At 42.5% G+C, this 13,001-nt stretch overlaps 1 protein-coding gene across 3 annotated transcripts in view; it reads left to right on the top strand.

Annotated features, from left to right (window-relative positions):
* Window positions 1-12,653, top strand: part of TAF2 (TATA-box binding protein associated factor 2) — a 79,482-nt gene extending 66,829 nt beyond the window's left edge. For all 3 annotated transcript variants that reach the window (XM_043483079.1, XM_043483080.1, XM_043483081.1), the window contains one exon: window positions 11,064-12,653. In XM_043483079.1, the coding sequence (XP_043339014.1) occupies window positions 11,064-11,326 (263 nt within the window). In that variant the 3' untranslated portion in view covers window positions 11,327-12,653. The remainder of the gene's footprint in view (window positions 1-11,063) is intronic.
* Window positions 12,654-13,001: the final 348 nt, after the last annotated feature.

The raw sequence follows: 13,001 nt of genomic DNA, 5'->3' as shown, positions 1-13,001 counted from the left end.
CTTCTCTTGTGTTGTTGGAAGAGGGTGTTTGCTATGACCAGTGCGTTCTCTTGGCAGAACTCTGTTAGCCTTTGCCCTGCTTCATTCTGTACTCCAAGGCCAAATTTGCCTGTTACTCCAGGTGTTTCTTGACTTACTCCTTTTGCATTCCAGTCCCCTACAATGAAAAGCATATCTTTTTTGGGTGTTAGTTCTAAAAGGTCTTGTAGGTCTTCATAGAACCATTCAACTTCAGCTTCTTCAGAGTTGCTGGTCAGGGCATAGACTTGGATTACAGTGATATTGAATAGTTTGCCTTGGAAACAAACAGAGATCATTCTATCATTTTTGAGATGGCATCTAAGTACTGCATTTCGGATTCTTTTGTTGACTTATGATGGCTACTCCATTTCTTTTAAGGGATTCCTTCCCACAGTAGTAGATATAATGGTCATCTGAGTTAAATTCACCCATTCCAGTCTATTTTAGCTCACCAATTCCTAAAGTATCGACGTTCACTCTTGCCATCTCCTGTTTGACCAGTTCCAATTTGCCTTGATTCATGGACCTAACGTTTCAGGTTCCTATGCAATATTGCTCTTTACAGCATCAGACCTTGCTTCCATCACGAGTCACATCCACAACTGGGTGTTGTTTTTGCTTTGGCTCCATCCCTTCATTCTTTCTGGAGTTATTTCTCCACTGATCTCCAGTAGCATATTGGGCACCTCCCGACCTGAGGAGTTCATCTTTCAGGGTCCTATCTTTTTGCCTTTTCATACTGTTCATGGGGTTCTCAAGGCAGGAATACTGAAGTGGTTTTCCATTCCTTTCTCCGTGAACCAGATTCTGTCAGACCTCTCCACCATGATCCGTCCGTCTTGGGTGGCCCTACCGGGCATGGCTCATAGTTTCATTGAGTTAGACAAGCTGTGATCTGTGTGATCAGATTGGCCTGTTGTGTGTGATTGTGGTTTCTGTCTGCCTGCCGTCTGATGCCCTCTCTCAGCACCTATCATCTTACTGGGGTGTCTCTGACCTCGGGCATGGGGTAGCTCCTTTCGGCCGCTTGCCACTCCAGCACTGTGTTATGCCGTTTAAAGATACCTGTTATGTAACATTTTACTCCTTCCTTGCAGTGCTTTTTCTAAGAATATTTTAATTTGAAAAATGTGAGCTTCCCTAGAAACTATCAAATCTATACCTTTATACTTTTATAAGATAGTCAACTTATTTCTCTGCTCACCCTCCCCATGGCAGTTTTTACAGTTGATCATTCATGATCAGTCATGAAGACTTGACGCTATATATACCTAGAAGACTAACATATTTGTCTTTTGAATTATTTCATACTTATTGGACTTAGGTTTACGAAAGGATTCTGTTCAGATGTGATTGTTACCTAATTTGACTGTTTTACATTGTCTTCTATTTACTCTGTTCTTTTTCTTACAAAGTGAAGATTGTCTTCCAGATAGAGAATGAACTAGTGATGCTGAGGAACAGAGACTCAGCCTTCAAAGTCTGGAGGGACAGGGAGTGAAAGACAAGATACATAAGCAAAATCATTTTTAAAGAATAGTTTTTCCAGAAGTCATTAGTCAGGCTTTCCAATGCCAACTGATGGATTTTGCTTACATAAACCATGTTTTTATCATATAAACAGAAGAGTAACTGTTTATTGCCTCGAGGAGCTTAGGGACCAGCTGTGATGAGTAGGAGACTTTGAACAGAAGCAGCACCTCAAAATACTGTGGTGTTTGAGACCTCAGACTGCTGGCTGCTCTGTCTCTTTGTACGCTGTAGTCATTTATTGTAACAATTTCTCAGAAAGTTTATTTCAGAAGGAAGTCAGCTGGAAACTTAACTTTAGTTAAGTTAGCACTTAACTTTAGTAAATGAATCTTGACATTTCTCGGCCCTCCCTTGCCAGTTTTGTATTCTCTGGTTTTGTTTTGGGGTTTGGAGTAATTTTGCTTTATTATTCTTATACTTATTAAGATTTTATCAGACATGAAAATTTTTCTACATCTTTTAAAATGATAACACTTAGGAAATTTCAAACCTCAATCTGATATAATTGGAGAGTGACACTTCCACCTACCTTCCATGCCTTTAAAAAAATAAATTCTAATAAATTCTTATTCTAGTGAAAAATCCGAGTATGTTAGTTTGGTTTTTCATAGTGATATGGCATACTAGCCTATGTATAGAAGCAAATCTTAACACCGTTTTGTGTCCACCGGTGTACCTTTGTATCATTGTTTTATATTGCTCTTAAAAATACATGTTTACTTTTTTTGGAATCTCTCTACAGCTTTTCGTTCTCATCGCATCACCTGGGAGGACTGGGGAGGAGATGCGGGCGTGGTGGTGAGGGACGGGGAGGCGTTGACGTTTGGCCATGGCTGCTTCGGTGTAGGGTCCCTTTATGTCACCAGTGTATTATGTGGACTGATCTGTAAAACTTAATTTTGAATATATTCTTTAATTTGCCTTTGTAATTTTCCTTAAATACATTTATGCTGTAGCCTGTGACCACTGAAATGGTTAGTCGTTCAGTCATGATTGATTCTTTGTGACCCCATGGGCTGTAGCTTGCCAGGCTCCTCTGTCCATGGAATTCTTAAGGCAAGAATAATGGAGTGAGTAGCCGTTACCTCCTTCGGGGAGTCTTCTGACCCAGGATTCCAACCAGGGTCTCCTGCAATGCAGGCAGATTCTTTACCATCTGAGCCATCAGGGAAGCCCCAGTGACCGCTGAGCAAGTCTTAAAATTCATCAGTGACGTTATTAGAATTTAGAAAACGTTCATACTACAGATGATAGTGTTCCAAAAGTTTAACTCATACTTGTATTTTACTTTGGAATTCTGAAAACAGGTTTCTAGTAGACATGTTGTTGTATTTGATAGGTAACTTTCCCAAACTAGCCAACAAAAACCCTTTTTAATTTACACTATGTATGGATGTGAACGTTGAACTGTGAAGAAAGCTGAGCTCTGAAGAATTGATGCTTTTGAACTGTGGTGTTGGAGAAGACTCTTGAGAGTCCCTTGGACTGCAAGGAGATCCAACCAGTCCATCCTAAAGGAGATCAGTCCTGGGTGTTCATTGGAAGGACTGATGCTGAAGCTGAAACTCCAGTACTTTGGCCACCTGATGCGAAGAGCTGACTCATTGGAAAAGACCCTGATGTTTGGAGGGATTGGGGGCAGGAGGAGAAGGGGCCTACAGAGGATGAGATGGCTGGTTGGCATCACCGACTCGATGGGCATGAGTTTGAGTAAACTCCAGGAGTTGGTGATGGACAGGGAGGCCTGGCGTGCTGTGATTCATGGGGTCGCAAAGAGTTGGACACGACAGAGCAACTGAACTGCCCGACAGAGAAGAATAGAAGTATCAAGCCTGGCCACTGTGTGTAACTGTTTCTAAGAGAAAGGGCACTAGAGCTCTGTATTTTGGAATGTGAGAAGCACAGCTTTAACCCAACCAAATGATGATGGCAGTAAAAGAGGAACAGAAGCTGGGGGTCTCCTGCTGTGGTAGCGACTTTGGCCTGGGGTTGAGAGTTGGGGGTTCTGGCGAGGAGGCTCAGTGGTGGTGAGGGGCACTGGGAGTGCTCTTAAATCTCTGGTGATTCTAGATTAAAGTTAACAAGTGGGTTTGCAGGGCCTTACTCAAGCTCATCCAACTAACACACCTTTTATCTGGCTATAGAATTCTTACAGAAATTTTTGAAGTAGTTGACTGAACATGAAGAGATTACAGGTAAAGATTGACATTTCCAGCTTCTCCTAGAAGAAGAGTTAAGGGATGCACATTAGGTGGGGCGTGCTCTCCATCCCGTTGGCCCCTGTTGTCTCCTTGGGCTCCAGGCTTTGGCGCTTGAGACTCTGCTTGCTGTTTGTGAGATGGGTCCTCTGGGAGGGATGGACCCTGCTAGGGAGAGGAGAAGAGAGGTCACGGTTTGCTCTCCAACCCCTCCCCCAAAGCCGGTTTCCCTTCCCTTGCCTACATTAGAGGGGGAATACTTTAGGGCAGGGATAGAGCATGTTTGGTGAGTTCAGCCATTTGGGGTAAGAGGAGAGGAGCAGCAGGAGTGTTCTTCATCATTTAACTCGACCTTCTCCCGAGCTGGAGAAGGGGCTCAGAGGAGGGCTGCCTGGCTGGGTGCACTGTGTACACCTCTCCTCTGCCCTCCCCCGGCGTCCCCTCCCTCCCCTCCCCGGCCCAGCCCCCGCCCGCGCCCGCTCCTGAGGCTGCGCGGGGAGCAGGGGCAGAAGTGACTGTAGGGACGGGGAGGAGCAGAGCCCCTGCCGTGCTGAGAAGGGCTTGCTGGTTACGTAACAGCTTCTTGCACAAGTCAAAAAGGCACTGTCCTGGTACGGAAATCCTTTTTTTGAAACAAGAAAAAGAGGCTAGAGTTCTTTATTCTGAAACTAAAAAAAGAGTTGGATTTTTTTCTTTAAATTATAATGATACAATTCTACACTTTTTTAAATTTGAAGAGCCCGAAGAACAGACTTCAGACTTTTCCTAACAGAAAGTGCAGGTTTTGTGTTAAATTTAAACGTATGCCTAGGTGATGAATTTAATGGCATTAGCAGGTTCCTCACTGTTGTCAGCACTTTTATCAAATGGGCTGGAAAGCTTCTACGTTAGGTTTGTCTTAAACGCCTCTTTCTGTTTGTTTTGCATTTGTTAAATTGACTGCAGCTAACCCTTATCCACAGTGAACTCGTGAGGCCTCTAGGAAAGGTTTTATGTTAGATGGAACAACAAAACTGAGCATCTGTTGTGTTCTTCTCTGTAACTTGAAATGGGCAAATTACAGTATTGTGAATTACTTTTATCTTCTTTTCCTGAAGTATCTTCTGTCTGCAATAGAGACATACGTTTTGAGTCACTAAAATGCTGTCATTAACTTTATTTTTTTGATTTTTTTTTTTATGTTGGAGTTTAGTCAGTTTACAGTGTTTTGTTAGTTTCAGGTGAATAGCACAGTGGTTTAGTTTAAAGGGGCTTTCATTAGCTTTTAAATGAATGTTGCCTAAGCTTGAGTGGACAAGTTCTGAGGCATCTTGTAAACCCCTAAAATGATATGTGCAGTTGTACGTGTTACTGTTCATACCATGGGGACAGTAATAGATGCATTTTTTACAGTAGCGATTCTGTGGAATACATCATGATGCTAGTATGAAAGTAAGCTCAAATCTGACTGCTATGTAGGTTCACATGAGAGAGAATTTGTACTTTCTTACCTTGTTGAATTAGACCTGGTGAAAATTACTCAGAAAAGAAATTAAACAAATAAAAAATATATGTTGTCTATATAAATGAAAACTTAAGAGCTGAGGGTTACTATGATGATAGAGTAATACTAGGTTTTATCTGATGTTCTATTCTAATGAGTATTTTTGTATGTATTTTTTTGCACTTATGCATGAGCACATTTGTAGGATATGTTTCTAGGAATGAACTTTCTCAATTAAAAATATGAGCATTTAACATTTTCACAGATAGTGCTAATTTGTCTTAACTTGTTCTTTTTAAAAAATTATTAGAGAGAATTGTGAAGTTGTCAGACTAGTACAAAGAACCCCCCTAACCTTTACTTAGCTACAGAAATGATTAGTCTTGTTTAATCTATAGCCACCCCATTTCTACCATTCTCAATAATTTTGAAACAAATCTCACATATTTTGTGCATAAATAATTCTGTGTATATCTCTAAAAGATAAGGACTTTAAAAACTCGTAACCATGATAATATTCTTGTACTTTAAAATATAAAGGTTTTTCATATCATTAAATATTCAGTCATTGTGTACATTTCAGTTGAGTCATAAATGCCATTATTTTTAATGCTTTGTTTGAATCCTTGTCCACATAAGCAGTTGGCGGATACATCCTTTACATCTTTAAAATTAAAAGTTTCCAGTCCATCTTTTTTTCTTTTCCCCCCTTTACAGTGTATTTGTTGTAAACACCAGGGCTTTGATCTGTAGTTTTCAAGTCTGTGTTTTGCTAATTGTATACCTGTGGTGTAATTAAAATGTTAGAGTCCTCTACATTTCCTTTAAATGTGTAGCTGTATCTGGACGCTTAATTGGATTTGGGTTTATAGACGGTGGTGTGTTCTTCCATCTGGAAGTGTACAGTGTCTAGTTGACTTTTTTAATGAGATTAGCCACTAATACATTCAAAGCATCAGTCCATTAATTCATTAAGGATTGCAAGATTGTGATATTCTAATTCATCTTTCTGTTTTTATTTATAAGTTGATTATTTCTGTGAAGCTGGGTGATCTGTTGTTACCCATTGGTATAGCTCATATAGCCAAGGAAAGAAAAAGACTTGATTCTCTTTGTGTATTTAGTAAGTTTCAAAATAGTAAATTGGCTAACATCCTCCAGTGGTGATCAATCACCTCTAGTCATTAGAAGTTGTTATCTTTATCAACATTCAGATTTTTCCAACTTCGATTGGTGAGAACCCCTTAAGTTGACTCTTAAGTCTTTGAGTAGACTTTTAACTTCCTTTCTACTACTATACCTGATGTTTCAGGCTCATCTTGTAAATATTCTGTTCAGACCTGCAATCAGCCATTGGTCCTAGGAGCCCTAGTTCCTGACACCTTTATCCTTGGATCTGGCTAATCCATTGTCTTCTTAATAGACTTCATGCTAATCAAAAGAAATGCAAGATTTATTTAATTTTTTTAACTTTTTATTTTATGTTAGAGGATAGTTGGTTAGCAGTGTTGTAATAGTTTCAGATGTCCAGCTCAGTGACTCAGTTATCCACACAGACGTATCTGTTCTTTTTCAGAGTCTTCCCCGTTTAGGTTGTCACATGGTGTTCGGCAGAGTTCCCCATGCTGCGCAGGTGGTCACTGTAACCACAGTGGGCCGACTTACCAGCCCCGAGTCCCCAGCTGCTCTCCCCCCAACCCCAGCAACCAGAAGTGTGTTCTCTAAGTCTCTCGGCCTGTTTCTGCTTTGTAGACAAGTTCATTTTGTATCATCCCTTTTAGATTCTGCAGATAAGCTGTATCACACAGTCTTTCTCTGTCTGACTGCCTTCCCTCAGTGTGACCGTCTCCAGGTCCATCGAGGTTGCTGCAGACGGCATTCCCGCTTTCTTCTCAGCGGTTCAGTAACAGCCCGTTGCATACATGTACCGCATCTTTATTTGTTCCTCTGTCAATAGGACGTTTCGGTTGCTTCCGTTGTCTTGGCTGCTGTGAACGTTGCTGCAGTGGTCGTCCGGGTGCATGTATCCTTTCAGACCATGTGTTTCTGTGGATATACGCCCAGGAGGGGGAGTGCTATGTTTTTAGATTTTTAAAGAACCTTCCTACTCTTCGTAGTGACTGTACCAGTGTACGTTCCCGTCAGCAAGATAGGAAGCTTCACGCACTGTGCCCATCCGGTCCAGCCTTTACTGTTTGTGGACATTTTTATGATGGCCATTTTGACTGGTATGAGATGATATCTGGTAGTTTTGATGTGCAAGAAATGCAAGATTTATAGTCAGTATATCTTGAATGCAGGTTGTAAGACCTCCAAACAAGAGATTGATTTTACTTTTGAAATGGTTAATAGTATCCCCTGGGAAAGAAGACACTCAGTTGTACGCTTGGCAGTTGCCTCTACTGGGAAGTACAGTTTCCGGTATAATCATTGGCTTTTCTGCAATCCAAGTAGCTTGGCAGGTGTTAGGATTGGGTGATAAAACGTCTCTCGGTGAAGAAAAGGACCTCCGACTCCAAGCAGTGCAGACTGCCAGTTGGGAAGCTTCGCAGTCTGTTGATGTTGCTTGACTAAATAATGGATAGGGATTAAAGGAATCTGTGAGGTGTTATTACTTCCCCTGCTACATGGCTATGTGCATTCTGTTAGGTAAGGACCTGTATTCCCATATTTATAGAATTGAGACTATAGTTATGTAGTTCATTTGAAATGAAAATTAAATTATATACTAGCATATTTAACTGTAAATCAGATATCTCTCACATTTTTTCTTTTTCTGGGCACCAGTTATTGCAAAAGATACCAAGTCCCCAAACTAGCTCCTGTGTATAATCTCTTTTCTTTTTTTTTGTGTTACTGTTAGCATTCAAAAAATCATGAATATAAAAATGTACTTTTGTGGTAGTACAGTGTGGACAGTCTGTGAGGACAGGAATGTGAACACATTCACTTGTCCTGAAATGCTGGAGTAGTACCCGACACGAAGCAAGTACCGTCGTCATTACCAGTTTAATGAACGCCCTGTGATAGTTTGTTTCTATTTATAAACTAATAGTTTTAGTTTATTCCTCTCCCTTCAAAATCAGTGACCTTTAAATTGCATTTAGTTCAGCTGAGCTCACCTGACATCCTGTTTGAAAAGAAACACAGCAGTTACTGAGTCTGTGACACTGACTCGTTCATTGAGCAAGTTGTGGGGAAGTGGAGGATGCTGGGTTCTGTGCGGTACTCTGGAGGCAGAGGTGACGCCCTGTCCTTCGGGAGCTGTGAGTCTCGCGGGCGGGACCCAGAGACAGAGCCCGCCGTGCGCACCTGAGCGCAGTGTCCGCAGCACGGACTCTGGAGTCCAGCTGTTCGGTTTTGTGGCTCAGATTTCCCAGCACCACCTTGGGCAAGTCGCTTACTCTCTCTTGGTCTTAATTTCCTCATCTGTATTATGTTGTAGAAGCTAATTCTTCTGGGGAAGTTTGGTGAAAGCTTTCTCCCAAAATGACATTTGAGCTGTTTTAAATTGTTGAAGAACCTAAATGCTTTTTCCTCTCCTTTCTCCTCCTCCAGATTACAGTTTAGGTGTAGCTTCCTTGCAGAAGTCGTCTCTGACTCACACTGGCTGCCTTGCTAACTGAAGTCTGCAGCTGTGCTCCTGCGTCACTCTGCGTTGCGTCTGTTTACTGGCGTGACCCGGGCGTGCGTACTTGTTTCTCCGTGCTAGTCTGTAAGCTGCAGGAGAGCTGAGATCGGTCCACTTGACCACGACTTTCCCAGTTCCCATGTAGTTCCTGATACTTTTTAAATGAACATGCACGTCAGACCAGAAATAAGGGAAGGCCATTCCAAGCCTAGGAGTAGCATTTACAAATAAATACACAGTTGTGAAAGGGCTAGTCTAGAGCATAGAGAAAGCAATGGTGAAAGATAAGATAAATTCAAGATTCAGATTACAAACTGTCAGTAAAATTAGTGCTAAAAGTTGATCTTTAAAAAAATTCTCTTTACCAAAAATTCTTTTGGTAAAAAAAAAAACAAAAACATGGCTTGGGGCTGGATCGGATCAAAATTAGCTCTGAGAATTTATGCTTTAAAAAAGAAAAGTAGCTACTGCATTAGAGTCCATTTTAGTGAAAAACTTGGTCTAGTTTGGATAAATACATATATGTGTGTGTGTATACATACGTATATACATATTAAAATAGATATATATACACATACACACAGAAATTGCTGCACTGAAGTCTTAAGGATTTTGTTCTGCCAGTAGGACTACCTGAGTTTTTAAACAAGTAATCATGGTCAGGGTTTTTAGGAACATAGCTCTGCAGCAGGGCCTCTGAACCTCAGCTCTATTGACATTTTGGGCCCTGAGAATTATTTGCAGTTGGGGGCTGTCGCACTCTAATTGTGACAACCCAAGTGTCTCTAGACGTTGTCAAATCACCCCTGGGGAGAAAAGGTGCCCCTGGGTTAGAACCACTGCCGTGCAGCTGTGTAACGTGTGGATTCACCGGTAAGACACTTCAGGCAAAGAAACCAGTTAATGGGAGGTTAGTGCTCTGATCCAAGTGAGATGAGGTGGTCTGAATTAGTACAGACTGGGTAGACGGGCAGATTTAAGAGATTCTGGCAAGTAAAAATAAACGAGACTTGGGAACCAACTAGGTCTTCAAGGGAGGGGCTCTGAGATGATTCTTAGGCGTTTTTTTCCTGATGGTGGTGGTTTAGTTGCTGTCGGTGTCCTACTCTTGTGACCCCATGGGCTGGAGCCCGCCAGGCTCCTCTGTCCCTGGAGTGGTTGCCATTTCCTCCTCCAAGGGATGTCCATGACCCAGGGATCAAACCCCCCGCATTTCCTGCATTGTGGGCAGATTCTTTACCGCTGAGCTGCCAGGGAAGCCCTTTTTCTTAGTTGTCTGCATGTAAAGTGGCGCCATTAACCTAGAGTAACACAGAGGGGGAGTTCTCTGGGTGTGGCCCAAGGATTGTAGGGTCTGGAGGAAGCAGGAAATTCTGTACACAACTTGCTATAATAGATCCCTGGATCGAGAGAATGTTGGAAATAGAACCTTCAAAGACATTTGCTCCATTTTTAAGTGAGAGAAAATACATGCTGAATGTTTTATCATTTCGTCTGAAAGTTACGTTTATATTATACTGTTGTCTGTACAGTGTGCAGTGGGGTTGTATCTTTCCAAGTGTACATACCTCAGTCAAAAAATGCTAACCACCATCTGAGCCCTCAACAAGTCAGTCTTTTCACTGATGGAAATATTTTGAAATATTGTAAAAATTACCAAAATGTGACAGTGACGCAAAGTGAGCGAATGCTGGTGGGAAGATGGCCCCACTAGACTTGTCAAGGCAGGGTTGCCTCAGAGCCGCCCTTGTGGCCATTTGTAAGCAGAGTGCTTGCAGGGTGCAGGGGGACCACGTGTGCCTGTCCTGTCCTTCCTGCCCGGCAGCGCAGAGCAGGAGGACTGCAGCCAAGGCGCTGTGTTCACGGACCAGTGTCGGCCCTAATCTGTAACACAGACCTAGTCGTTGTTGCTTCGTAGCACTTTAAGCTATCAAATGTTATTTTTCAGAAGATGGTTTGATAGCACACTGGTCTATGTCATAATCTGTATAGACTGCAGGGAATTGAAATGTTGACTTCTTGGTCACAGTAATTGGATGTCTCAGTCGGATACTTCTCCCATTGCTGGTTTCTCCCGTGGACGCAACAGACACTGAGGAGCCGCTTGTCTTTTCTGTCCTGCCGCCAGCTCCCTGTGACTTTGACTTCCCCTCCTTGTTAGCAACAGGACTTCATTTGCGTGTCTCTCCTCTTGAAGGTAAGGAGCAGCCCCCTCTGGAGATGAGTCTGCACGCGGCCGCGGCAGCCCCGCTGTCGGCGTTCAGCAAGGAGCCCGCGGCCTCCAAGCACAGCGACCACCACCACCACCACCACCACGAGCACAAGAAGAAGAAGAAGAAGCACAAGCACAAGCACAAGCACAAGCACAAGCGGGACGGCCGGGAGAGGGGGCGCGAGCCCCTCGCCTTCCCCAGCCCCGCCGGCGGCCGCTCCGCGCGCTCCCCCTCGCTCTCCGACTGAGCCGGGCGGGCGCGCGCCTCGCCTTCCCAGCCCCGCCCGCGGGAGGTCCGCGCGCTCCCTCCCTCTCAGACTGAGCCGGGGCCGGGCGACCTTCCCCCCGTGTCCAGACCGGTATACAGACGGCGCCGGGCGGGGGAGACCTTCCCTCTGCGTCCGGAACAGTACACAGACTGAGCCGGGCGGCGGGGACCCTCGCCTCCCCAGCCCCGCCACCGGGAGGTCCGCGCGCGCTCTGCCTCCCTCTCAGACGGAGCGGGGCCGGGGGACCTTCCCTCCGTGTCCAGAACAGTGTACAGAACCAGCACTTCGTCAGCTGGGAAGATGATAGAAAGAAAAAGTCACCTCTTGTAGAGACTCAAGTTCTAGACATTTGATTTATGTTATTTATACAACTGAAACCTAATTAGGAAAATGTGTTTTATCGTCCTGAGTAAACCATCTCATCCGGTTTCTTCCTGGAAATGCACACACAGAGCAGACCCTTCATCAGGCCCTCCTCTGCAGGGCGGTCACCGTTCATATCGTGGTCTCCGTGTGTACTGCCAAAGCCAATTATGTTTTAAAGCCTGTGACACTATGGTATAAAGTTACGTTTTAAACAGAAGCTACTGCCAAACCTGTGGTAAAACCACTATTTCCAGTGAAATATTGAATAACACTGTTTGGAACTACTGAAGGATAGAGGCTTTTCTATAGGACTCTTCTCTATTGCATGCTTTTGTGTGTATCTGTTAACCAGAGAAACTAATGCTGGAATTTTCAGAGGCAGCTTTAAAAAAAGAAAAGGCTTTTTTGATAGCACATTTGGTCATTATGATGTTGGAATTTAACAAAACTACCAAATCCACAGTTCTCAAATCAAGATGTTTAAATTATAACTTCCTTTTTTTCATTAAGTATAAGTGAATACATTCATATGTAGAACATGTTTACCAAATGTGGACAATTAATACACCCAATACATATTCTAAAATTATTTCTCTAAGGATGGTACCTTAAAAAGGTGTTTATATGCTGTTCATAAGCGTAAATGTAGACATTTTGACCCTCAGCGTGAGTATACCAGAAGTATTTAAAAGCATACGAAACAGTTTGGTTTCATACTTCAATTGTTTGTATGTTTGTGTGTTTTTGTTTTTATTTCTAAATTTACCATGTGCTTTATCGTTTGCCTAAAAATGTTACTCATACCTGTTCTATTTTTATCATTTCCCTTATCATTTAGAAGGTTTGACAGAATACGTCTTCCCAGAATAGATGTTTCAAAGGGATTTGGTAATGTTGGACTTTTAAATATACTTGTTTAATAAATAATTTTTTAAATTGATCATTTTGCCCATTGTATTTTCTTGTATCTTTTGTTGCCTTTTTCTTTCTGTGTGTATAATACACCTGTTCACAACTTTGAGGGGAGCTTTTGGATAGGTAGGATTTGAGATGGTAGGATTGAGATTCCTTTTAGGAAGAATGGTTTCAGTAGGCAGAGGGGACAAAGTTCTCTCAGCAGAAGAAATGTATTTTCAGATGATTGGAGGATACATTTCAAAGTAATTATGTGAGGTATGAAGTCACTGGTAAATAATAGCTACCTATGTAATTTAAGGACCTCTTATATATCAAGCATTGTGCTAAGAACTGTTTGTCATGTATATTTCTAAATTGGTTATCTATATTG

This window comes from Cervus canadensis, chromosome 12, assembly GCF_019320065.1.
Source record: "Cervus canadensis isolate Bull #8, Minnesota chromosome 12, ASM1932006v1, whole genome shotgun sequence".
NCBI classification, from domain to species: Eukaryota; Metazoa; Chordata; class Mammalia; order Artiodactyla; family Cervidae; genus Cervus; species Cervus canadensis.
Note: the sequence above shows the minus strand (reverse complement) of the source record. Positions and strands in the feature narration are given on the sequence as shown.